This window comes from Rattus norvegicus, chromosome 1, assembly GCF_021556685.1.
Source record: "Rattus norvegicus strain SHRSP/BbbUtx chromosome 1, alternate assembly SHRSP_T2T, whole genome shotgun sequence".
Classification (NCBI taxonomy): domain Eukaryota; kingdom Metazoa; phylum Chordata; class Mammalia; order Rodentia; family Muridae; genus Rattus; species Rattus norvegicus.
Window position 1 is genome coordinate 254,263,144 of NC_141534.1, and position 26,677 is coordinate 254,289,820.

The following is a 26,677-nucleotide window of genomic DNA, read 5'->3' on the forward strand; positions in this document are numbered from 1 at the left end:
GTGGAGCGCGCCGGGTTCCCGAGCCGGCGGTCTGAGGGATGGACGAGACGAGCCCGCTAGTGTCCCCCGAGCGGGCCCAACCCCCTGAGTACACCTTCCCGTCGGTCTCGGGAGCTCACTTTCCGCAGGTACCGGGGGGCGCGGTCCGCGTAGCGGCGGCCGGCTCCGGCCCGTCCCCGCCGTGCTCTCCGGGCCACGACCGGGAGCGGCAGCCCCTGCTGGACCGGGCCCGGGGCGCGGCGGCGCAGGGTCAGACCCACACGGTGGCGGCGCAGGCCCAGGCCCTGGCCGCCCAGGCGGCCGTGGCGGTGCACGCCGTTCAGACCCACCGCGAGCGAAACGACTTCCCGGAGGACCCCGAGTTCGAGGTGGTGGTGCGGCAGGCCGAGATAGCCATCGAGTGCAGCATCTATCCCGAGCGCATCTACCAGGGCTCCAGTGGAAGCTACTTCGTCAAGGACTCTCAGGGGGTGAGCGCGGGGGTGCGGGCGCAGTGGGGGCAGAGCCCCGGGACCGGGGAAAGAGGGAATCGAAAGGGTGCAGGAAAGAAACTTCAGCGCCAGCCCCCGGCGAGATTGAGGATCCTTCTGGGGACTAGAGATGGAGAAACCTTGCGGGATGAAGAAATCAATCAGAACCTTTTTGCAGGAGGCGTGAGCGGAAAGTGAAAAGAGGAAATTGACCAGATACGGGGCAGAAAAGTCCTGACTCGTGCTGCTTTCCAGTCGGTCCCTTAACCTCAAACTACTGGAACAAGTATCCAGTCATTGCTTCCAGATTCGGGGCTTTAGGCCTATTCTCTTTCACCTTTTAATTATTTTAGTTTGGCTCAAAGCCATGTGTGGACCCACCGCGGGCTCTGAGGATTTAATTCCAGCTTCTGTGTTGTGGGGTTGTCTTTGCAGGGATCCCAGGTTTCTTTTTAACAGTCATTGGTGGCAGCGTGGGTGGACTCGTCAGTGTCATCTGTCCTGATTATTGCTCACTTCTGGGAAAAGGTTCACATCGTTGCTTATGGTTCCTCAGTTCAGAACGTGGAGCTTTAAAAACACGGAACTGTCTGCTGCCCTTTAATTTTTCTTCAGTTCTATATCAGCAGTTTACTTAGCTAAGGCAGTTTTGCTGACCTTAATTTTGTCACCTGCTTTTGTACGGGGGGTATGAAAGCAGGATAATGTGGGGGCATGAGGTGACCAGGGCAGCTAAGAAGTGACCTTTATCCTTTTGAGACCTTCATCAGAATTTAAAACTTTGGACACAGATTAGACCAGAGCTTTTAGAGGATTAGTAGGTCAAGATATGTTAGCTCTTTCTTGTTGATATTTTCAAATGTGCCAAAATGGTTCATTTTAAAAGTGTGCTATACTATTGTTATATGTATTAAAACTGTTAACATTGTATGAAAATTCCCTTACACACACACACACACACACACACACACACACACACACCGTTTTTCTGTGTAGCCCTGGTTGTCTCTGGAACTCACTCTGTAGATTAGGCTGACCTTGATCACACTGTTTATGCCTTCCTCGTGCTGAGATTAAAGGCATGTGCCACCCTTGGGCAGCTGGTTACTTGCTCTGTGTGTGTGTGTGTGTGTGTGTGTGTGTGTGTGTGTGTGTGTGTGTGTGTATTTAAAACAAAAACCAAAAACTTTAAAAACTAGCCAGGTGTGGTCCAAGCCTTTAATCCCAGCACTCAGGAGGCAGAAGAAGCTGGAGGATCTAGGACAGCCAGGGCTACCTAGAGGTACCCTGTTTCATTTCACTATGTAGCCCAGGCTGGCCTCCAACTCACATTCCCCTTGCCTGAACCTCCAAAGTGCTGTGTGGACTCCCTGTTTTTCTTATTTTAATTTTTAAAAATTTTATGTGCCTTGATATTTTGTCTTTATGTATGTGTCTGTGCACAGAGGATGGTTGGATCCCCCGAATTGGAGTCACAGATGGTTGTGAGCTATCATATGGTGCTGAGAATTGAATCCTGGGTCTTCTAGAAGAGCAGCAGCTTCTGAGCCATCTCTCTAGCCCCATGTGTGCTCTTTAGATAGGTTTCATGCTGTTGTGTTAAGTGGCCAGGATAGGTTGTGACTTAGAGCTCTTGATAGAGTTCACTGAATAATCCCTTCTCCCAGAGTTGCCCTTGAGAGGACCAAAACCACAGAGCAATTCTGTCAACTGTTGTTTGTATACTGGATTAGAGAAAACTTTGAGAATATATATAAGGTCCCTGATTCAGCTCTGGCACAACTAACCAAGTCAGCAAGACTTTTCTTTTTTATTCCAGAACAAAATGGGATTTAAGTAAAAATTGTGTTGGGGTGGGTGGGTGGGTGGGGGTGGGTAATGGGTAGCATGTTGCCTGGATCTTTTGATAGCCACAGGAAGGAGATTTTTGTTTTTCCTCATTTAGAAGTATGTCAGGTCATCTGGGAAATGATCTGGTGCTCTGATAAATGGGAGTAATGTGATCTGTCACTTCTGTTACCTCAGTCCATTATGGAGGACAGACCGTAGGTCGAGCGAGGGTTTTGAGACTGTTGCTTTGCTTTTGGTGGTGTTTAGGATCTCAGGCTCTAATTATCTGGCTATTGTTCTCCGTTAGAGGTAAAATCTACATACAAATTTCAAAAAAAAAATTACTAATATGATTGCCTTGCCCTGCTCCCACTGAAACTGTGGTTTAGGACCAAGGACCACTTCCTGAATGTTTGTGGAGGGTTAGACTGGTCCACAGAAACAGTTTGGTATTTGTCACCTTAGTCTGCACCAGATGTCTTTATATTTAATTAATACTGAAGTAGTGTTTACCTTATGCTAGAGCTGTGCTTTATGAATATTAACACTTGTTCCTCATAACTACCTTGAAGGTTGCTCCATCTCCACAGGTGACACTGGCTGCAGTGTAACTGATCTGTACAAGGTCCGTCCCCAAGGAAGGCATCTTGGCTCCGAGGTCCTGCTCCTCACCTGGGTACTCTGCTGTTTCAGAAGCAGTCAGCTGTGTGAACTCAGTTTCTCTTTTCAGCTCTGGTGTCGGTTAGCATTGGGCTTGCCTGTGTGTGACAGATATTTTTAAATAGTAATGACCAAAGGTGGAAAAGGTTTATTTATCTCAAATGTAAAGGAAGTCTACAGAACCAGCTCCTCAGAACCAGCATGGCTTCTCACTTCCAGTCTTTTTTTTTTTTTTTTTTTTTTTTTTGCAAGTACATTTTTTTTATTTATTTATTATATATAAGTACACTGTAGCTGTCTTCAGATACACCAGAAGAGGGCATCAGATCTCTTTACAGATGGTTGTGAGCCACCATGTGGTTGCTGGGAATTGAACTCATGACCTCTGGAAGAGCAGTCGGGTGCTCTTAACCGCTGAGCCATCTCTCCAGCCCCTCACTTCCAGTCTTTAGAGTGTGGCCTACACTTCCTCTGCTAATGGCTACTTAAAGCTTACTTGTTTGTCAGCCTTTGGAAGAAGGGAGAGAAAGAATGTGTGTCTCCACCCTTTCCGGCCCTTCCTAGAAGTTGCACCAGATTTTTCTGCCTACATCTTATTGTCTAGAAAATAGTTGTAGTGGTTAGTGCTTGGGAGTTGTAACTTTTATCTTCCCTACAAAATAAATTAGACGTGTTATGTCAGGCAAGGGGGACCCAGTAGTGTGTGTGATAACTACTTTTGGAACAGTCTGACACGTTTTTGAAACAAGGTCTCACTATGTAGCCCTGGCTGGCTTGGAGCTCACTATGTAGACAAGGCTGGCTTTGAACTCTCAAAGGTTCACCTACCTAGTTATGGCTAGGATTAAAGGTATGCAGCACCATCCCCAGCCTATTTTAATTTTAATTTATTTTATTTATGAGTGTGTCTGCAGGTTTTTATGTCACTTGTATGTGGGTGCTCTTGGAGGTCAGAAGTGAGTGTTGAGTCCCCTGGAGCCAGGGCCCCAGGCAGTTGAGAGCCATCTGATATGAGGGCTGGAAATTGCTCCTCTAAAGAGCAGCAAGTGCTCCAGCTCATCCTGAAAGACTCCTGACTATGACAGCCCTGACTCTACTTCCCAGTTTATGGTAGTTTCTGCCACAGATGATTAAGTAAGGACCTGGAACAGTAAACTGGAAAGTGCTAGATTAGCGGTTGTCATGGTGATGTGTCTCACATTACCCCTCCTCACTTACATGCTTGCTGCTTCAGATCTCACTTGACTACAGAGGTGTTTTCTTAGCATTTACTCTTTGATGGTATTCATCGTCCCAGGAATTGCAGCACATGTGATAGAACCAGTTTTAAGAAGGTTAATGAGTCAGGCATGGTGGTGCAGGCCTGGAACCCCAGCCCTCAAGAGGCAGAGGCAGGTGGAGCTCAGTGAATTTTAGGTCAGCCTGATTTACAGAGTGGGTTCCGGGTCAGCCAGGGCTGCATAGTAAAGTAAAGGGGGGGTGGGGGTTAAATATCACGCAGGAAAGCCCTTTGTAGGTAGTTCCTTGTCCTTAGCAGATACCTACCTATTCAAGAGTTTCTCATGACCCCTTTGTTTTTGTTTCTCTTTTGAAACAAGGTCTGAGGTAGCCCAGGCTGGCTTCACTCTAGCTGTTTAGCCAAAAATGAGTCGTACTCTTGATCTTCCTGCCTGCACCTCCTGAATTCCTGGATTATGGGCATATTTCTCTATGACTAGTTGTCTTGTTCTGTTTTACAATTGTATGCCTACTGATGTCCATAATAGGCCTTTTTGGGATACATGGTGTTGTGTAAGGCAGTAATAGTATAATTTTGAGAGGATCACTGGAAATGTCTCTTGAGGGCTCAGGGATGAGTATTTTCATAATACATGTTAGTCTTTACTTGCCTGCTCTCAGTCATTTTCCTTTGTATGTACGGCAGAGACTGGAGGTCAGATGGTGGGAGATACTGAAACCTTGACTACCCAGGAAGATAGAGGATGAGGTTCTCGTCTGTTAACTCAGATACTACAGGGTTTGCAATACTGTTTTGAAATGGTTATTTTTCATAAAATATTGGTTGTGTTACTATGTATTGTTTATTTTTATTAGCATTTCAGCTTTAATTTCAATATAGTAAATAGAGCTTTTACCCACAAAAAAATGAAGGCTTTAGGAGATCTTTCGTTTTTTATTGATGTTATTTTATGCACGTGAGTGTTTTGCCTGCATATATGTGTGGTGTCTGCTATCTGCAGTGGTCCAAGGATGTCAGAGGTCAGAGTCTCTGGAACTGCAGTTACAGATGGTTATAAAGTGTGTTCTGAACCACTGAGCCATCTTTCTAGCCTCAGAATCTTTAAAAAAACAAACAATATTTTAATTAATTATATAAGAATTTCATATATCATTTTCGTACCCCCTTCCCCCCATTCCTCCTAGGTTAATCCTCAATACTTTGACCTCCCTTGGAGTTTTCTTTTAAACTATTTTAATCTAATCTGGCCCAACCTGGAGTGTGGTTGACCTACCAGGGATCACACCATTAAAAAGAGTGACTCTCCCTCTCTTGGGGGATCTTACTAATTAAAGAGAATCCTAGTTCTGTTCTACCATGCCTATCTTGAAGGAAATCTTTTTTTTTTTTTTAAAGATTTACTCATTTATTATCTATGAGTACACTGTAGCTGTCTTCAGATACACCAGAAGAGGGCATCGGATCTCTTTACAAGATGGTTGTGAGCCACCATGTGGTTGCTGGGAATTGAACTCATGATCTCTGGAAGAGCAGTCAGGTGCTCTTAACCTCTGAGCCATTTCTCCAGCCCCTTGAAGGAAATCTTAAAAGGAAGAAGTTTGACAACCTTGCCACGTTGTGTGTACCAAACAAAATTTATTTTGAATTTTTGCACACATATGCACAGAATGAGGTTGGAGGTCAGAAGGCAACTTGTGAAGTCAGTTCTCTGTTTCAAACTGTATAGGTTCTAAGGATTGAATTTGGATCATCAGACTTGATGACAAGTACTTTTTAACCCACTGAGCACTCAGGCTAGACCCTGAACTTAAAAGAAAAAAAAAAACAAAAAAAAAATTTTAAACCAAAACTCACTTCTGGATATATTGCTGTGTATGAGTGATTTATTTAAACTCAGGTTTTGGGCTGGGGATTTAGCTCAGTGGTAGAGCGCTTACCTAGGAAGCGCAAGGCCCTGGGTTCAGTCCCCAGCTCCGAAAAAAGAACCAAAATAAATAAACAAACAAACAAACAAATAAACAAACTCAGGTTTTGAGTTCTTGGAAAAAAAGAAATAAATTCCTTCTTTCCTTCCTTCCTTTTTTCTTTTCTTTTCTTTTTTCTTTTTTTGTTTTGAGACCAGAGTCTTACTCTATAGCCTAGGCTGGCCTTGTTTGTGTGCCATCACATCTGGACTGTTTTGTCTATTAAGAGGGGAGTCTTAGCATTGTTTCTGAATCTGACCCTGCCGCTTGCTCAGCATTGTTTCCAGGCTGACCTTGTACCCTGGACTCCAGGAGATCGTCAGTCTTTTTTTTTTTTTTTTTTTTTTTTGGTTCTTCTTTTCGGAGCTGGGGACCGAACCCAGGGCCTTGCGCTTTCTAGGCAAGCGCTCTACCACTGAGCTAAATCCCCAACCCGATCGTCAGTCTTTCTAGTGGGTAGTTGGGCTGCACATGTATGGACACGTCACCTTTTCAGGGTCTCTTTCGTACCTTATGTTGGTCATTGCTTGTTAGTGATAGGAAACTTGGGTTCTAGTAATTGTGGGTTCTGACACCAGCTAGTGAGAAGTCCCTAGGTCCTGGTACAGTTCTGTTTATTTATGGACTGCTACTTCCTAAGATATCTGCATATTCTATATTAAATAGGGAGCATAGTAAGTGAGGGTTAAGGAAAGATACTTTTAAAATCAGATCCATACAGACCCATTCTCCTATATATGACAAGAGATAAGTATCTAGGAAGAGAGAATGGTGAGGAAATCAGTCATTTTCTTTCCTAGCTGAGTACTGGTAGGTATGTTTTTTTTTTTTTTTTCTTTTTTTTTTTTTGGAGCTGGGGACTGAACCCAGGGCCTTGCGCTTGCTAGGCAAGCGCTCTACCACTGAGCTAAATCCCCAACCCGTTTTTTCTTGTTTTTTTTTTTTTTTTCTTTTGGTATGTTTTTAAAATGTCAGTGATGTGGTGGTTTGAATGATTAGGCACCATAGATTTATGTGTTTGAATGCTTGGCCATAAGGAGTGGCACTATTAGGAGGAGGTGTGGCTTTGTTGGAGGAGGTATATCACTGTGTAGGTGGGCTTTAGGGTTCCTATGCCCAGGCTCCACCCAGTGTGGAGGTTACTCTCATCCTGGGTGCCTCTTAGTTCCTCCAGCACCATGTCTGCCTGCATGCTGCCAAGTTTCCTGCCATGATGATAATGGAGTAAACCTCTGGAACTGTCAGCCAGCCCCAGTGAAAGGGTTGCCTTTATAAGAGTTGCCTTGATCGTGGTGTCCTTCACAGCAATGTTTTAGAGTTGGTCCTCTGTGGAGAGGAGAGTATTTTTGATTTGTCAGCAACATAGTCCACTATATGCAGTCAACATTGCTTTGAAAATTAGGGCAGAGGCTGCTTGGTGTTGAAGAAACCTACCACACACTCGCACAAACTAGGTCCTGATCGTATTTTAGCAGAGCTGAGTTGCACTGAGGTCTGTACTTAGTCCTAAGAGGTGTGTTGTTTCCCCCTTGCCAGATGCCCTTCTCGTTCTCTGTTCTCCCTCCCCTTTAATCCCCTCAATCATTTAATCTAGACAGTATTCTCCAATGATGACCCTGTGTTACTGAGATAACCATATTATTTTATTCCTTTGAAGAGTCAGTTAATGCTTTTCTCATGGTGGGAGGATGTTGAGAAGCCTGGGAGGTCAGTACATAAATGACACTTGTCTGCAGTTGACCTTCAAGTTCTGAGAAGAATTTAGTTTATTCCCCAGTACTTTCCAGCCCTCATTGGTATCTGGAACGTCTTCATCCCCCTTTCATTGGAGGCTGTACTGCTGAACCTGTGGCAGCTTCTCTGGTTTTTGAGACTGGGTTCCAGATGAACACAGAAGCTACTTCATGCCAAGGCTTCTTACTAGGCACTTTGGTTGAGAAAGTAATTCTGTCGCAGGGTGTGGGGGCATCCCAGCATTGGGGAGGCAGAGGCAGGCCAATTTCTGTGAATTCAACTAAACTGGTCTATCGAACAAGTTAAAGGCCCACCAGGGCTACATAGTGAGACCGTATTTTCAAATAAAAAGTAATTACAAAGACTTAAATAATATTTATATTTATTTTTATCAATAAATTTGACCTTAAAAATAAATGTATTTTTTAGAAAGAAAAAGATTTTTTTTGTTTTTTGGTTCTTTTTTTCGGAGCTGGGGACGGAACCCAGGGCCTTGCGCTTCCTAGGTAAGCGCTCTACCACTGAGCTAAATCCCCAGCCCCGAAAAAGATTTATTTATTTATTTATTTATTTATTTATTTATTTATTTATCTTTTCAAATCCTTACAAGATTTTGAAGGATCTGGCCTCAATATTTAATTCATTATTAGTAATGGGATAAGTCAGTTCACTAGTACTCAATGGAGGCAGATATGTATAAGCTGTCTACTGTGACCTACTAACTCTGGAAGTGATAACAAAAAAATGCTTTATGACCCAGGCATCCTTGGGTTGGCTGTGAATTAAGTTAGGGAAGAAAAAAGAGTCATAAGATGACTCATTTGGTTAGCATATCTGCTTCTCTTCCTTTGAATTAGCAGTTTGGGGACAGAAGGCATGAGATAAATGTAAAGCAAGTCCGGAGGGCCTGAGGTTCTGAGGAAGAAAGCATTCAGAGCTTAGGTGTGTATAGAGAGCACACTTTAATCCCAGCACTCAAGAGGTAAAAGAGCTGGATCTGAGTTCGAGTTCAGAGGGTCTACACCACTGAGTTCTAAGCCAGCCAGAGATACACAATAAGACTCACAATAAAACCAGGAAAACAGATTAAATCGTAGGTTAGAGAAAATGAATTGTGTGTACTATTCTCCTGAATTTTGCCTATCAGACTGTCTTAAGAGAGCCCCAGTTGTAATCATGTAGCATAGTCTTTTTCCTACTATGATTTTTGTTTCTTCTTTGGTTACTTTGTTATTAGAGTGTCTTTCTTAGACAATCCCCCACCCTCCCAGTGTCTCCCAGCACTTGGGAGGCAGAGGCAGGTGGATGGATCTCTGAGTTTGATGCCAGCTGGATCTACAGGGCAAGTTCCAGGACTGTCAGAGTTAACAGAAAAATCTGTCTTGAGCCCACCCCTTCCTCAGCCCACCCCCAAAGTTGTCTTACCAAGTTGGCTTCTGGTCTTTCTCCTAGAAACATACATTTACTTTGTTTCTTACAAACACATTTACATTGAAGCACAGAGTTACATCAGAGAAGAAAGATGGGGAAAGCAAAGGCTTGAAGCAAGAAAGATTGAGGAGTCTGGTATCATTGGCTGTAGCTCTTTCCAGCAGCTTGTCTCCACTGAATCAGGGCCTCATAAATGCTAAGTATGTGATTTTCTACTGAGCTATGGCTGACTTTTAAACTCCTTCCCTGCCCTCTCTCTGTTTTGTCTATGTAGAGGATCATTGCTGTCTTCAAACCCAAGAATGAAGAGCCATACGGGAACCTTAACCCTAAGTGGACCAAATGGCTTCAGAAGCTGTGCTGCCCCTGCTGCTTTGGCCGAGATTGCCTTGTTCTCAACCAGGGCTATCTCTCAGAAGCAGGGGCTAGCCTGGTGGACCAAAAACTGGAACTCAACATTGTACCCCGTACAAAGGTCAGTGACCCAGTTCTGGGGAGCCTTAGTTCTTTTGCTACAGGTTTGCCTGGTCCCTGAGTTCTGTTAGTGGAACAGAGGGTCCAGGGAGGGCTTGTTTAAATCTGAGATACTCAGCCTTTTGGGGATGGATGGTAGGAACAGGCTTACAGTTCCTCCTGATAAAAGCTACTCTCAGGACACAGATGAATTTAATATACAATCTCAGATCGCACAGATGCCTTGTATATACATTTAAGAGCTTCCTTGGTCTTTGTATTCAGGCAAGCTGGTTATAAACCTAGGTGCTTTTACTGCTCACTCTCAATGACTTCTGGACCAAGATTTAGGTATATAGTGTCTTTTCTTCCTTCCCCTCTCCCTTTTCTTCTTCTTCTTCTTCGTCGTCGTCGTCTTTGTCTTCTTCTTCGTCTTCTTCTTCTTTCTTTTTTTTTTTTAAGGGGGGATTTTGAGACAGGGTTTCTCTGTAGCCCTGGCTGTCCTGAGCTCACTATATAGACTAGGCTGGCCTAGAATTCACGGATATCTGACTGCCTTCTGAGTGCTGGGATTAAAGGCATGCACCACCATGCCCAGAGTGTTCTCGTTCTCTCTCTCTCTCTCTCTCTCTCTCTCTCTCTCTCTCTCTCTCTCTCTTTCTCTCTCTTAATTAAAAAAATGATGTGTGTTTATGTGTGTATGTGCTCTTGTGTGCGGTGCCAGTGAAGGATCCTCTGGAGCTGGAGTTATAAGGTGATTGTGCGTCTTCTCATTTGGATACCAGGTACTGAATTCCACTCCTACAAGAGCAGCAAGTGCTCTTAACCACTGTCATGTCTCTATTCCCTCTGGAGGCTGGAGAGATGGTTTAGCAATTAAGAGCACTGACTGGTCTTCCAGAGGCCCTGAGTTCAAATCCCAACACCATGTGGTGGCTCACAACCATCTGTAATGGGATCTGATGCCCTCTTCTGGTGTGTCTGAAAACAGCTACAGTGTACTCATATAAATAAAAATAAATAAGTCTTTTAAAAAACCTCTCTTTTCTCCCCGTGGCCAAGCTGCTCTCCTGACCCTCCTTCATCCCACTCTAACTCCCTGCAAACACCCATCCCACCCCTCCCCACCCCACTGGCAGAAGTCTTGCCTGTTCTCTCTTCTGCCCAGCCATTGGGTGATCAATCAGCATTTATTGACAAGGCAGAGAATAAATGGTAAGAATTGTTTACACAAACTTGAGGCAGGAGATTCTTGTCCTAGCATTACAATGCCATGTCCAGGTTGAAACAAGATATGGGAGCAGAGAAATCAGGATTTGAATAACACAAGGGTAAGCTTTACAAAATGCACAAAAAACATTATGCCTAGACCCTTCTCTTTTCTTTACCTTCCCATTCTTTTCCTCCCATTCCCCATTTGAGACAGGTCTCACTCTGTAGCTCATTCTAGCCAGGAACTGACTGTGTAGACAAGGCTGGCTTCAACCTTGCGTGGAGTCTGTTGCCTTTGTCTGTTAAATGCTGAGATCACAGACATGACTTCCCATGCCCCAGTCATTCATATCACAAGAGATCTGAGACTGTGAGATGGTGTGGCTCTGTCATCTCAGAGCCCTTTCTTTACAGCAACACAGATTAGGAAATGTGAACTAAGAGTTGTGGGAGATATACATCATTTTATCAACATTCTATTATCCAGAATTAGCCATATTGGTTACCATGGACCATAAGACCGAGAAACGCTCTTTCCTGGAAGAGAAACACTATTACTGATCATCCCACTGTTCTCTGCCATGCTAGTCTCCTTTCTTAAACTTTACTCTAACCTAAGTATTTTTCTCTTTACCTTGTAGGTAGTATACCTGGCCAGTGAAACCTTCAACTATAGTGCCATTGACCGAGTAAAGTCCAGGGGCAAGCGACTTGCACTAGAGAAAGTGCCAAAAGTTGGGCAGCGGTTTAACCGCATTGGGCTACCACCAAAGGTATAGATCGCACCTGTGTGTCTTAACAAAGTGGATGGTTGATGGTGGCGGGAAGCGGGGTGCTTACAGACTTTAATTGTGCATGTGAATGGCTGCCTGAGGTTCTTGTCTTTCTCACTTCTGTCAGGGACCTAACAGTCCTCACTTTATTCGTCTAGAGTCTAGACCATTTGAATAGGCTTCTTCAGCTTGGGTGCATGAGTCTCCCCACCCATTTTCTCCTGAACCTACAAGGAGATAAAGGCATGATACTCTGGAAATGCTCCTTTCTCTGGTGTGAATTCCACAGGGCCTTTGTGGATCTCTGGCTTACTTGTGAGGTCTTTAACTTGGCCTCTACAGAGCTTTTGTTCCTTCCTCTCGGTTGTAGGTCGGGTCATTCCAGCTCTTTGTTGAAGGCTACAAAGATGCAGACTATTGGCTACGGCGTTTTGAAGCAGAACCTCTTCCCGAGAACACGAACCGACAGCTACTATTGCAGTTTGAGCGGTTGGTGGTCCTGGACTACATCATCCGCAACACTGGTGAGCAGCCCAGGGTGCTTCTGTGCTTTTTCCAAACTCCAAGGATTGAGGTGGGCCTGGAGCTCTGTAGGGACTGAAGTCATTGCCTTGTGAGGATGGTGTTTTCCTGTGTTTGAATGGTATGATTATTTAGAGAGAGCCTGGCAGATCAATTTTCCAGGTTAAATTTTGTCCAGATGTAGTATCTGCAAGTTATCAGTGGTAGTAAAGCCTCAGTTGGGATTTACCTGTGAAAACTACATTCATTCTAGAGTCTGTCACTTTTATGACTTTTTGAAGTAGATTCTGAGATCATTAATTTTCTTTTGTTCTTTTTGAAACAGGGTTTCTTTATCTCTGGTTGCCTTGGGACCTTGAATTCACCAAGATCTACCTCCCTTTGCCTCCAAGTGCTGGGATTAAGTGGGTCACTATGCCTGGCATGATTTTCTTTTTTAATATGTTGGTGAACTTGAATTTATCTGACCTGACCAGTTCTTGTATTGAGGATAAAAGCTTTAGATCCGTGCCTTCTTAACATGACATTTTGATGACTAATCAGTTTCCTTAGGAGATTTTCTGATTCTTTGTGGTTTAATCATGGCAGTTTTTGTGTTGTCTAGGATTTCTCCATTTCATCTAGGTCATTGAGTTTTTTGGCATAAAATTGTTTTTAGTGCTAAGTTCTTTTCATGTTTATAGAGTTGTTGGTAATATTTCCGTGCTTGTTTTTATCCATTTCCCTTATTCTGTCTAGCTAGAGTTTTGTCCCTTTTGTTGATCTTGGTTTGTTTATGTGGTTTTGGTTTTTAAGATAGGGCTTCACCATTCACCATGTGACTCGGGCTGTCCTGGAAGCCTCCATGTGGTCCAGGCCTGGCCTCAAACTCACCAAGGTCCTTTGCATCTACCTTCCAAGTGCCATAACTAAAGGCGTGTGCCACCACAAGTTCCTGCTGGTCTTAAGGACCAACTTTTGGTGTCCTTGCTTTCTGTTTTTTATTGATTCTCTGTTCAGGGTGTATCTGCCCAAGTGTCACACTCTCTCTTCCATTAGCTTTCAGTTTGTTCTTTCTACTTCTGTAAGATATAAGGTGAAGCTGTTGATTAGTGAGCTTTCTCGTTTTACAATATAAGTATTTATAGCTATAAATCTGTCGCCAAATGCTATGCTGTTCTATCCTATACATTTTGGTAAAGTGTCTGTTTGCTCCCATTGTCTCATAAGCTTTTCTTAGTTGCCATTGTGATTTCTTCTTTCATCCATTGGTTAAAGAATTTGTTGTTTAATTATGAAATTTTATGAATTTTTTTCTTCTTCCTCCTGTTCTTCTTTCTCCTCCTCTTCCTGCTCCTCTTCTTCCTCCTCCTCCTCCCTCCCTGCCCTCCTCCTCCTGTTCCTCTTCAAGATAAGGTTACACTGGAACTGGATGTGTAGCTCGGGCTAGCCTAGAACTCAGAGCACTATTTCTGCTTCTCGGAAAGCAGGAGTGAGCTCCTGTGTCCAGTCTTCCAGTTGTTGGTTTGCTGTTGCTTGATGACTGACTTTATGCCATAGTCCTCCTTTATTTGTAGTTTTACTTCCTGTTGTTTGCTACCTGTAGTTAACTGTGGTCTGAAAATATTAAATGGGAAGGTTCAGAAATAAATAATGCATATGTTTTATATAACTTGTAAAAATATTCCACTCTGAGTAGCTTCAAGTCTCGTGCTGTCTTAGCCAGCACACGAATCGTTCCTTTGCCCAGCACATCTGCACTGCAGAGTTGCCTTTCTGTTGGTTTAGTGATCTCAGCTAGTCCCTTGGCTGTTGCCATAAGAATTCCTTATTGTGGGGTTGGGGATTTAGCTCAGTGGTAGAGCGCTTGCCTAGGAAGTGCAAGGTCCTGGGTTCAGTCCCCAGCTCTGAAAAAAAGAACCAAAAAAAAAAAAGAATTCCTTATTGTGCTGAACACTAGGTCCTAAATACAAGATTATTAACACTAGCAATTGGGACTCATCAAGACAAGCATAAATATTTCCTTTAAGTGAAAAGGTAACTTTATTGGAGCATATAGGTAAGGGGGAAGGAGGGAAAACAGTTTCTATATAGTTTGGTGCTCTAGCTTTACGATCCACTGGGAGTCTTGAAACACACCCTTGTATAAGGGGGGACTGTACTTTGTTACCTATTTTTTCAGTCCATTAAGTCTGTGACTTCATAACTGATCATCCTGGAAAATATCTCATGTACAATGAGAAGCAACGTGAGAAGAAGAGTTCCGTGTGTGTGTGTGTGTGTGTGTGTGTGTGTGTGTGTGTGTGTGTCTGTTAGACCTTTTGCTGGATTTTCCCTGTGCACATTCCTTTGAAGAATAATTAAAGTAACAAAGGAAGCCAGAATACCAGAGATACGAGCAAATGCTGAAATTAGAAAACCAGGCAGAGGCCAAACATGTGGCACTTGCCTTTAATACCACCACTCAGGAGGCAGGGACAGGCAATCTCCGAGTCTGAGACCAGCCTGCTTTACAAAGTGAGTTCCAGGTCAGCCAGGGCTGCACAGAGAAACTCTGTCTTGAAAAACCAACCAACCAACCAACCGACCGACAGACCTTTGCCTCTGTTTAATTACTATGCTGTGTTTTTTTTTTTTTTTTTTTTAAGCTTTTTTTTTTTCCCGGAGCTGGGGACTGAACCCAGGACCTTGCGCTTGCTAGACAAGCGCTCTACCACTGAGCTAAATCCTCAACCCCCTATGCTGTGATTTTTTAATAAGCCCCCTGGATGGTGTCCTGTAGAACACCATTCAAGTGCCATATACCCAAATTGTCTCATGGAAAAAGTAGGGTTTTTTTTTGAAACAGGGTCTCAGTATCCAGAGCAGGCTGGCCTCAAACTCAAGAGATCTGTCTGCCTCTTTCTCCTGAGTGCTGAGGCTAACGGTGTGCATCACCCAGCCACATAATTTTATTTAATATATTCACTCACTTTCTGTCTTTATTTTGATGCTCAAATCGTCCCTAGTTTGGCTAGTGTTCCTGTGCTCTGTTGATATGTGTGTGCTATAAGTACTTCCTTGATTTCTGGCACAAAATGTTCTGGGTTTATCTTCTGGTTCCAAGCTGGAATTGCCGTTTCTCTGAGGTTCCTCTTTTTAAAAAGGATATACTTGCAGCTACAGGAATTTGTAAGTTCATATGAATGCCTCCATTTTCATTCTGACACAGGTTCATTTTAGCCGCTTGTGATTTAAAATTCCTTTCTGGATATAGACTGACCTAGCTCCCATTACAACTATTTGTAACACAATAAGTAAAACAATATGATAAATTTACTTATTTGTTTAATCCTATACAGCACAGAACGTAGTTTCAGAATCGCTAAAGGGAAGACAAACATGCTAAGTAGATTTGAGACTTTGTAAAGCCATTTGCCTTTCCCGAAACAGCAGAATTATCTACTATCATTGTTCCTTTCCTGCCGCTTTGTCACTTCATTTCTATTTCCTCTCCCAATCCTTTCTTCCTACTCTTCTTCTTTTCTTTCTCCTCCTCTTCCTCCTCCTCCTTTTTTTTTTTTTTTTTTTTTGAGACAGCCTGTGACCATGAATGTTTGATCTTCCTGCCTCAAGCCTCATTAATGTCAGGATTATAGGCATGTGACACTGTACCAAACTACCAGAATATTTTGCCCACCTGGAAGGACATTTTATTCATAACGTGTACTCATATTTAAAAAATGGCTTACCAGACTCAGTTATTCTCATTCTGACAAATCTTTTGTTGTTTGTTTTGGGAGTGGGGTTATGGGTGGCCTTTTCCGTAGCATATAGTCCAGATTCAGCCTTCTGAGAGGCCCTTCTCCACACCTCCCCGCCCCGCCCCCCCCTTTCTCTTTCCTTCTGGTATTGTTTTGTATCACCTTTTAGCCCTGACTGTCCTGGAACTTGCTGTATGCCTACACTGGCCTTGAACTCACAGTGATCCAGCTCTCTGGGCCCCAATGATGGGTCTAACAGTGTGCTCCACCAGCCTGTGGCTGGGTTCCAGTTCCCATGCTTGGGAGTTTTCAGTTCTAGAATTGCTACTTGCTTCTTTTCTTTTTCCCCTCTTTTGCTAATGTGTTAGTGTTGTCTTTAATTTTATTTTTCCCTGATGTTTTAAAAGTCTTATTTAACTCAGGGTGACCTTGAATTCCCAATCTCCCTGTCTTCACCTCCTGAATGCTGGTTATAGGCCTGTCTCTCCACTCCTGGCTGTACCTTTTATCTTCTCGAAGATGCTAAGTATTCTACTTGGCCATCCAAAAGTCTGAAGAAGACAGGTTTCTCGTTTGGAGGTGTTACAGGTCTGAAGAAGACAGGTCCCTCGTTTGGAGGTGTTACAGGTCTGCGTTCGTGGTCTCAGTTCTGTTCTGTCTGCTTTTGTTTCTGTGTTTGCTTGCTTGGTTGTCAGGTACTTTTCAGAACTGTAGAGATGCCTGAGTATATCATGTCGGGAGTAGAGTTTATGAAGGCCAGCACATAAGGCACCGGCAACCCAGGGGCACAGTAGCCTCAGATACTGAAGAGGAGCTTCGGTTGCTTCCAGGGTGGGCTTCAAGTTCTCTCTCAAGAGCCACTGTCTCGGGGCTGGAGAGATGGCTCAGCGGTTAAGAGCACCTGACTGCTCTTCCAGAGGTCATGAGTTCAATTCCCGGCAACCACATGGTGGCTCACAACCATCTGTAATGGGATCTGGTGCCCTCTTCTGGTGTATCTGAAGACAGCTCATATATAATAAATGAATAAATCTAAAAAAAAAAAAAAAAAAAAAAAAAGAGCCACTGTCTCATTTCCCAGCCTTCCAGCCACCTTTTCCAAATCAGTGGGTGCTGTAGGGGAGGAAGCCATAGGTACGGAATACTTTCTGTGTGTGCTGTCTCTTCTGGTTCCAGCTCTTAGATTCCTTTCTTCTTTCCCTCCCTCCTTCTTTCTCTTCCAGTACAGTGTTGTGGTAAGAACTAGGCTAGCCTTGAATTTATGATCTTCCTGCCTCAGCCTCCTGAGTGCTGAGATTTTTTTTTTCTTCTTTTTCTTTTTTTTCTTTTTTCTTTTTTTCAGAGCTGAGGACCGAACCCAGGGCCTTGCGCTTGCTAGGCAAGCACTCTACCACTGAGCTAAATCCCCAACCCGAGTGCTGGGATTTTTGACTCAAATTTTTATGATTGTATTAAAATTACCAACGCCTTTCAGAGACTTTAAAATATTTATCCTGCCTTATAGTTGATCTCATTTGGAGGGGTGGTCTACATCCCGAATGTTTAATCCATCATTTCTAAAGTCAGACAAGTTATTTCTGCTAACTATGTTTCTGTTTGCAGACCGAGGCAATGACAACTGGTTGATCAAATATGACTATCCGATGGATAATCCTAACTGTCGGGTAAGAAGTTGCTCAATATCAAAGCGGAGGATGGGAGGAGTAACCCTTAAACTTTGGAAACAAAGAATAGAGATTTGGGTCACAGAAGTTCAGAAGAGTCAGAGAAACACAAGGATTTAAAGTTAATAATTGGTATAGTTTTTTGTGTGTTTGAGGAACATCATACTGAGTGGTATTAATTGGGATAGCATCAAGGAAAGGAGTAAGTTTGGAGCACAGTACCTACCCTTTCTGTTCTTTCCTCTGAGCTTCATGCTTCCATAGCATAGTAAAAGCCTTGAGGAATGTAACAACAGTGAACGGATCTGCCTGATTCATCCCAGTGGTTTCCACCCTTGTAAGCCATGGGGCACTCTTTTTTTTTTAATAGATAAATCAGATCCTACAAGTTTAAAAAACGTTTCAGTGCCTTTTCTCTCTGAAGGTTGAATTCATGTGGAGTTTTTGCCTATGCAGATGTCTGTGCACCATATGTGTACCTGGTGTCTGCAGAGACCAGAAGAGTGCATCTGATCTGCGGCTCTGAGCCACCATGTGGGTGTTGGAAACCAAGCCTATGTTCCCTGCAAGAGCAGCTAGTATTCTTGACCCTCAGGCTACCTTTGCCACGGTTCCTGTCCCAGGGATGGGGCCACTGAGCCTGAAGGAACCTTGGAGCCACATAAGTGGCCCAGTGTTCCACGTGTGGCCTGCCAGGAATGTTGGCTCTCTCTTCTCTGGTCCTGTCCTGTCCTGTCGTGTCCTTCCCTGCACTGCCCTGCCCTGCCCTTCCCTTCCCTTCCCTTCCCTTCCCTTCCCTTCCCTTCCCTTCCCTTCCCTTCCCTTCCCTTCCCTTCCCTTTGTCGTTTCTTTTACTTTTTTTTGTTTGTTTTGTTTTCCTTGTAGCCCTGGCTGTCCTAGAACTAGCTCTGTAGATCAGGCTGGTTTAGAACTCAGAGATCCGCCTGCCTTAGGCTCCTGAGTGCTGGGATTAAAGGCGTGCACATCACTGCCAGGCTTGTCCTTTTCACTTTTGTGTATGGCTGAGGCATGATGGTTACCTTGTATAGAAACCAGCCACCTGTCACCTTGATTCTCAATGGAAAACAGGGACATTGTTACCATTATCAGTGAAGTCATGTTTGAGCTACGGGCCACCCTAAAAGACCTTGGCCGGCTGACACAAACTTTTCTTTCCTTCTGTTCTCAAGTTTTACCTTAGACTATGTTCCAACTATTTTTGTTTTTGTCATTATCCTACTAAGGACTCAGGCAAGTTCTAGGTAAATAAATGCACATGCTCCAGAATAAGCAAGGACCTCTAGCAATGTGTATGGTACATACTTGTAACACTAGCATTCAGGGGGTAGAGAGCAGCCTAAGCAACACAGTAAGACAACTGTCTGTGGGAGTAAGGGGTAGGGTAAGAGGGAGAAATTCCAGAGAATCTTGAACAGACTCAGATGCCACTAATAAACCAGGTCCAGAGAACAGTGTGAAAACCAGTAGAGGTTAGATCTAGGTGCTAAGCTAACGGGGTGGGGGTGGGGGTGGGGGTGGGGGTGGGGGGGTGAGATGAGGCATCTTGCTGCTGTTTGTTTGTTTGTTTGTTTGTTTGTTTGAGTCAGGGACCCTCCATGTAGCCATGGCTGCTAGTCTGGAACTTGTTATGTAGACCAGGCTAACCTTGAACTCAGAGATCCTCCTGCCTCTGCCTCCGGAGTCCTGGAGTTATATATTACCCCATCCTCCCTTCTTGCTGCTATTTTAAAGGGCCTGAGCATGTGTTTTCTTTATTCTGCAGGACACAGACTGGGTGATGGTGAGGGAGCCTGTTATCAAGGTGGCCGCCATAGACAATGGACTGGCTTTCCCACTGAAGCACCCTGACTCCTGGAGGGCATGTAAGTTTAACAGTGCTGGGGTCTGCTCTCTTTGGGCTGCGGTAGGATCGGCCTAAGAATGGATGAAACACTGTAGCTAGCTTCAGGCATTTTACACAATAGCCAGCAGCATAGAGCAACTGTCCCATAGTATAAACTGTTAGTTTTTACCCTTTATTTTTCCACTAGACGTATATAGGTAATGAGAGAGTTATATGCATATGGGCTGGATGTGGAGCATGTGTATGGCCCCTGGGTTCCATTTCTAATTCTTGCAAAGTAAATGAATCAGTGTAAAGATGTTTTTTCTTATCTTTTCATCTTTTATTTCATTTGGGTCTCTGCAGATAAATTGTTGGTGCCCTGTCTTCCTTGTTGTGCTCCATACCACATTGTAACTGAGACTCTGGAGAGGACAGGAGTAGTCACTAGCGTCCTTTGTACTGCAGGCCCTCATCTTCAGGGCCATCTGAAAGTCTAGCAAGAAGTTGCATCTGGATAGGTCTGTTTGTGGAAGGTCCTCTGTCACCCTTGACAGAACTCTGAGATTAGGCATCTCTGGGTGTGATGTCTGAGTCCTGTGTTTACTAGTTGTGCAGTCTTAGGATCAGCAACTCTTGAATGTGGATTTTGTTGGTGATGTATTTCAGGGAAGAGTTGTTTTGCTTTTGGAATACCCCTGATAGAAGACCCAGGATGGGAGACTTTTCCAGCACCAGCTTTGCTGTGTCCCTTTTCTCTTTTCAGATCCTTTTTACTGGGCCTGGTTGCCACAGGCGAAAGTCCCATTCTCTCAGGAGATCAAAGATTTGATTCTTCCAAAGATTTCAGACCCTAACTTCGTCAAGGACTTGGAGGAGGACCTATATGAACTCTTCAAGGTCAGCCCTTTGGAAAAAGGCCATTCTTTCTGGTTTTTCTTCTTAGACCTGACACAAGCCAAGAAGGATATTGTCTTACACCATTCTCACTTGAGTTAGCCAGAAGAGCAAGGTTCCTACATGCCAGCTGGAGCTGGTTTGGAGGGATTGAAAGAAGTGTCAGCCCTGGCAATCCGATCATTGTTGTAACTCAGTTTGCAGAGTGCTTACTTAGCATACAGAGAGCCCTCTTTCCATCTCTAGCACCATATGAAGCCTGTGGGCTAAGTACTCAACCAGGGGAGGCAGGAGGATCAAAAATTCAGCATTCTAAGTGGGAAAGGAAATAGTGAGTGTAGTTACTTCCCAGCCCTCTGCTTCCTTTCTGGGTACTGAGTAAACTACTCTTAGAAACTTACTGGGGAGAAAAAAGCTGGGTTCCTGAGGGACATTCCTTCACATGGTTCCATCATCTCCCTGTTGCCCTTCTCTTGTAGAAAGATCCTGGTTTCGACAGGGGCCAGTTCCATAAGCAGATTGCTGTCATGAGAGGTCAGGTAAGCCTGGGACATCCTCCATTGTCTCTTTCTCTCTGGAAGCGTTATATATGCTCATGTTGAACAGATAGAGCAGGATTGTGTTTGACACCCTTTTCACTGTGTGCCTTATATAATTATGACTCTGCCCTAAAATACTGGAGAGGAAAGGTAGCCTTCTGCAGTCTCCTTCCTGTTCCCTAATGTTGACACCAGGGTTTGCTGAAGTACTCATTGAGTGCTTAGCCCTGTACTAGTTGCTGTGTGCATTATTAGTAAATAAACCAGCACACTGGCCTTGAATCACTGAAGGCTGCATGCCTTGATCAGGGCAGGTCACATCAGTTACCGGTTCTGTGATGCTGGGCAAGGCTCTGCACTTCCTTGCTTATAAAATAGGGTAGTGACTGTGCTGTGCTCTGGTGGGGACAAGTGCATAAGAGAATTCATGGTACGTGGTAAGTAAAAATACTGCAGGGCACATGGTGAGCATGCAATCACTCGTCATAGTTAGTTTTGTGTTTGAGTTACAAGTTGTATTCTTCCTTTCTGTTTCATCTTCAGAGGGAACTATAGAAACCTGGTATTGTCAAAACTGTGTAGACCCAAGCATGGTGGTGCATATCTGTAATTACAGCACTCAGGAGGCAGTTGGATCTCTGTGAATTTGAGGCCAGCCTGGTCTACATAGTGAGCTCCAGGGTAGTCAGAGCTATTATGTAGTTAGACCCTATCTTAAAGACTAAGCAAAATTGTAGGGTATTGGTGTCATAAGTATCACTTAAGGAGAGCTCAGCACTGGGGTTGGGGATTTAGTTCAGCGGTAGAGCGCTTGCCTAGCCCTGGGTTCGGTCCCCAGCTCCGGAAAAAAAAAAAAAAAAAAAGGAGAGCTCAGCACTGAAGGATACAAACTGATCAGAGTGCCTGGCTCTGGAGCCTGGTGCTCCATTGCCTGCCCTAATTAGAGTTTTGGAAATGGTTGTAAATAGAAAGGTTAATTTCTTGAATCCTTTTTTTTTTTTTTTTTAAATGACAGGGTTTCTCTGTGTAACAGCCCTGGCTTTCTTGGAACTCAATTTGTAGACCAGGTTGGATCACATAGATCCACCTGCCTCTGCCTCCTGAGTGTTGGGACTAAAGGTATGGGCTAACATGCCCCGATTCTTGGACCTCTTTCTTTGTGGCAGGTTGTTGTATAGGCTATGCTGGACCTAAAGTTACTGTGCATTCCAAAACTCTTGACATCCTGGCTCCATTTCCCAAGTGCTAAGAGATGATGGGTGTGAGACTATAATGATCTTACTAACTTGAATCTTCAAAGAATGTTTTAGTCTTTTCACCACAGTATTTATTTACTTTCCTGCCATTTAGCTAAAGGCTCCCAAAGAGAGTCTTTGGGCTTCCTGAGCTCATTTTCTTTCTTTCTTTCTTTTTTTTTTTTTTCTTTTTTTCGGAGCTGGGGACCGAATCCAGGGCCTTGCGGTTGTGCCTTTAGCAAGCGCTCTACCACTGAGCCAAATCCCCAACCCCTCATTTTCTTTGGAAATGGGACATTTTAAGAGCTGTCATTTATTAACCTATCTAAATACCAATATTCTGCCTTTCCAAGTAAATCATGGGCCAGTGAGGCTGGCACAACTTAGAAAGCTACATTGTAGACTCCAGTATCACAGGCCTCAGCATAAAGAACTGGCTTGCTTCCTAGGAGAATCTTGGTGGCACCTCGTCTGTCCATATCATACCTTCTCCAGTCATTTCTCATCTCGGTCTCTTGACAACATCGTAGTAGCCTTCCCATTTTACCCAATTAGGGTTACCATCTGTCTAGATAGGGGTAAAGCTGGAGAGAATGGCAGGTGAAATTTTACCTTCTCTCTACCTTGTGTTTGTAATGTCTTTAGAACAGTTTCTGCAGCAGGAGTGTTATTGTAAGCAGAGGAAGCATTGGTTTGAGCATAGAAATTGAAATCTGTTTGCACACTCGGGCAGACCTACGGTGTGTTCTGGCAAAGGACAATGGAGGGGAAACTTGCAAGGAACCCAGCAGAGTAGTCTGACTTTGTGTCACTTGTTTTGAAACTTTTTGGATCAGTTGATGGACCTGTGGGTAAATAATCATAGGGTAGGACTGACTCAGATAGTCATAGTTTGCTTAGTCACACACAGCCAATTTACCTACCCTTCAAAATGACAGGACCAGGCATGTGGGATACTCTGAACCTTTGGGAGGCTCAGGTAGGAAGGGCTTAGCCGATGAGCGCCTGCCTGGTGTGTATGAAGCTTTTGGGTTGTAACCCAGCACCACAGATTTTGAGAGAGGATTACAAGGGCAAAGGGGATTCTTTTCAGCTTTCCCATGTGATGATTCCACATTCCAGCCCCACGGCCATGCAGTCTGTCACTTGGAGCTCTCCCCATCTCTCAGGTCTCATTTTCTAATTCTGATGTCTTAAAGGGCAAAGAAGTATTTGTCTCCACTTGGGGTTATAATGTCTTCTTTGTTTGCTTGCTTGTTTTAAGGCAGGGATACAACCATATTGTTGGTCTCAGATTCCTGGCCTTCCAGCCACCTTCCTGCCTTACGTAGGCAAACACAGTTTTTAAAACGTGTTAATGAGGTTGTACCCACTGCCATGGAGAGCCCATTCAGATTCCTGCTTTCTTCTTTAAAAAATTCAGTTACTTTTATTTATTATCTGGGTATTTTGCTTGTGTGTTTATCTGCACCCCACTTGTATGAATGGTGCACATAAAGGCCAGGAACAAGGACCAGACCCCCTGGAACTAGAAAAACAGATGGTTCTAAGCACTGAGAGTTGAGCCCAGATGTTGTGGAAGAGCGGCCAGTGCCTTTTAAGTATGAGCCATTTCTCTAGCCCCCACATTTTCAAATTTTCATTTAAAATTCTGTGTTTACATCTGTGTATATTTGTGCATTCGGGTGTGGTGCCCTCTCCATCCTTCCATTCCTATTTTGTAAATGGCCTACTTCCATGGTATTTCCACTGGCTTTGTTTGACATGAAGAATGGTACTGTCTACAGAGGCAGGCAGAGAATACTAGGCCTTTCACCTTTTTTTTTTCAATGCAGATCCTAAATTTGACCCAGGCCCTAAAAGACAATAAGAGTCCCCTGCACCTCGTCCAGATGCCACCCGTGATTGTTGAGACGGCCCGTTCTCATCAGCGGTCTTCAAGTGAATCCTACACACAGAGCTTCCAGAGTCGGAAGCCCTTCTTTTCATGGTGGTAGCCCAGAGGCAGGCAGGCAGAAGAAATCCTGCAGGTGACAGGCTGGGAGAAAGCCTGGAGACCCAGGTTCCAGGAAGCCAGAGAAGCTGGTGCACAGCAGAGCCTTTCAGAGCCCTTCCTCTTTGCTTGCCACCTCCCTCAGGGCTTTCCTACCGACAGGGAGAAGCACAATCAGGGACAGAGTGCTCCTGGACCTTCAGAGTATTGGGGAGGCTGATGTCCAGGCAAGGAGCCCAGGTGGCTGAGAGGAGCAGCTCCCTCCTAGCATCTGGTGGCTGGTTGGGAAAGTCCCATCTCTCCCTGACAACCCTCTCCACCCAGGTTCCCTAATATATTCTGCATCAGAAAAAAAACAAAAACAAATTTAAATACTTATAGGAAAACCCATATTAATCCTCTGACATCAGAAGCCCTTAACCTAGAACCTAAATTCGCTCAGACACAGGCGCCCTGATACCTAGCAGTTGTTACTCCATGAACTGAGCTGTCAGAAGCCCATCGCTGGCCCAGAGACAGAAGCCATTCCTTTCTGGTTTTGCCAAATTGACCCTCCTCTTGCCACACTGGTACTGACTTCTTGTGGCAATGAGCAGGTTTGTGTTCTGCATCTCTAAGAGGCTCTGCACACAGCCCTTTTCTCTGCCCTGCTGTAACTTGCCCGGCACTGAGCTGAAGTGGGCAAGGCTAGCCTTGGCAGTTGTGTTCTGCTAGGAGTGGTTGTGTAACACGGAGATAACTGACTTAGCCTACTTGCATGCTGGGTGCTAGGAGGGTTCTATGGGGAGCCTGGCACAGCCTCACTCCTGGTCCTTAGTTTCATCCTATCCTATGTTTCTGTTACTCTATTTTCCCCATTCTTAAGTGAGGAGTTCAGTTTGAATTCTCGAGTGGCTCTCAGCAGGGATGTGGGTCAGTAGGTTCATGAGCAGCCAGGACAGCATCTCTGTTCTTCATGTGTCACTGCTGCCTGGAAAAACAGGACCTGTGTTCTGCCTCCTAACTGCCATGCCCCTTGGCTCCCTGCCTTCTTGTCCTGGGCTGGTTTCTGCTCAGCTTCTTGAAGAGAGGCCTTCAAACAGTCCCCCAGTGCCTGCCCAGCTCAATGTGCATCTTCCTGCTTCCCTGTCTTCTCCCTTGCCAGGTGTTTGAACCCTTTCTACACCAAAGCAAAGAATTGACGTCAGGAGGGAGAGAAAGGGGGCCGCGTGTGGCTGAGAGGCAGCAGAAGTGTTTACACCCTATGCTGGGGACCCTTGAGCATTCTCACACACTGCAATTGGTCAGTCAGCCTTGGAAAGAAACGTCCTGAAGGCCTGAAAAAACCAAAGAACAGGAGTGAGGAGCACAGCTGTGCCTGCCTCAACTGCTTGCCTGAATCCCATCGCCCAAAGGCAGGGCAGAAGACACAGCCCTCCATCAGGTGGAGCAGACTGCTCCCTGTCCATTCCAACCCAGGAGCCAGCTTGCTCTGGGCTTCCACTCAGCACCATGAATCTCTGAGCACTGGCTATGCATGCCCTGTGGACAAAGACACTGTTGTTTGCCCGACTTGACAATCCCATCCAGCCCATGTGGACTCTGGCCTCAGAACCACGTTTGAGAGAATCCCTGCCTCCTCCTCACAGGAGCCAGCAGGGGTCCAGGGGTCCAGGGTCCTCACAGTTATCTTCACATCAGCCTGTTGGCTGGAGTGCTGGAGAGAACTTAGTGCTGCACGAGACTCTTGTGTCCTGTCCTGCTCCAGATCAGGTCTGCCATCAGGAGGAAATTGGGTCCAATGGAAGAGGGAGCCAGTGCCAGGCCCGGTGGGCAAGGGTACAGGCGGCCTTCCCTGCTTCCCTCCCTTGAAGCCTGTACTCAAGTTGCCTTGAATGTGGACTTGGGAGTGCCAGGAGCCCAGAGTGCCAGGTACTTCAGAACAGCCGTCCCTCTGCCAGCCTAAGGCCTGTCCCCTATGTCTAGGAACAGAAGCTGGTTGGTGAGCGCTGCTGCCCTGTTCTTCTAATGCACTGTAGAAATTGTATGTATTGTATTTAAATCATTGCAAATGTATGAATAACAAATTCAGTTCTGACCTCTTTGTCCAGTTTTCTTTGTGGGAAGACAAGGTAAATGCAGTTTTAAGGACAAAGACAGACATCATGGAGTTACAGAGACTTGGCTCTTGAAAACTAAGTGTTTTCATAAAACATTGCAAAAGCTGGCCTGAGTCTGCATTATAGAACACACACTTCTTTTGGTATGAATACTTACTACAGATTTTTCTCTGATTGGGACTCTATAGTATTTGTCCTGGCTACTTCCTTAAAGTCAGAATTCGGGATTAGGTATAGAGCAGTGGTTCTCAGTCTGAGTTGCAACCCTTTTGCAGGGTGTTGAATGACCGTTTCACAGGGGTCTCCTAAAACCATCGGTAAACAGAGATTTACATTATGATTTATAACAGTAGCAAACTTAAAGTCATGAAGTACGAACAAAGTAATTTGGTTGGG

At 44.6% G+C, this 26,677-nt stretch overlaps 1 protein-coding gene across 2 annotated transcripts; it reads left to right on the plus strand.

The window, feature by feature from the left end:
- Pi4k2a (phosphatidylinositol 4-kinase type 2 alpha) lies at positions 1-26,259 on the plus strand. Of its 2 annotated transcripts, XM_087571047.1 has the most exons (10): positions 1-470; positions 9,604-9,804; positions 11,636-11,767; positions 12,138-12,291; positions 17,614-17,675; positions 19,459-19,558; positions 20,285-20,418; positions 20,895-20,954; positions 24,025-24,219; positions 25,327-26,259. In XM_087571047.1, exons 1-9 carry the CDS (start codon positions 39-41, stop codon positions 24,184-24,186), a joined length of 1,437 nt encoding a protein of 478 aa, XP_087427173.1. In that variant the 5' UTR covers positions 1-38; the 3' UTR covers positions 24,187-24,219; positions 25,327-26,259.
- The last annotated feature ends 418 nt before the right edge of the window (positions 26,260-26,677 follow it).

Coding starts and splice junctions, on each gene's coding strand:
- Pi4k2a (XM_087571047.1), top strand. CDS start 39: ATGGACGAGACGAGCCCGCTAGTGTCCCCCGAGCGGGCCCAACCCCCT. Junction 17,676..19,458: donor TGGATAATCCTAACTGTCGG/GTAAGAAGTTGC, acceptor TTTATTCTGCAG/GACACAGACTGGGTGATGGT. Junction 19,559..20,284: donor CCCTGACTCCTGGAGGGCAT/GTAAGTTTAACA, acceptor TTCTCTTTTCAG/ATCCTTTTTACTGGGCCTGG.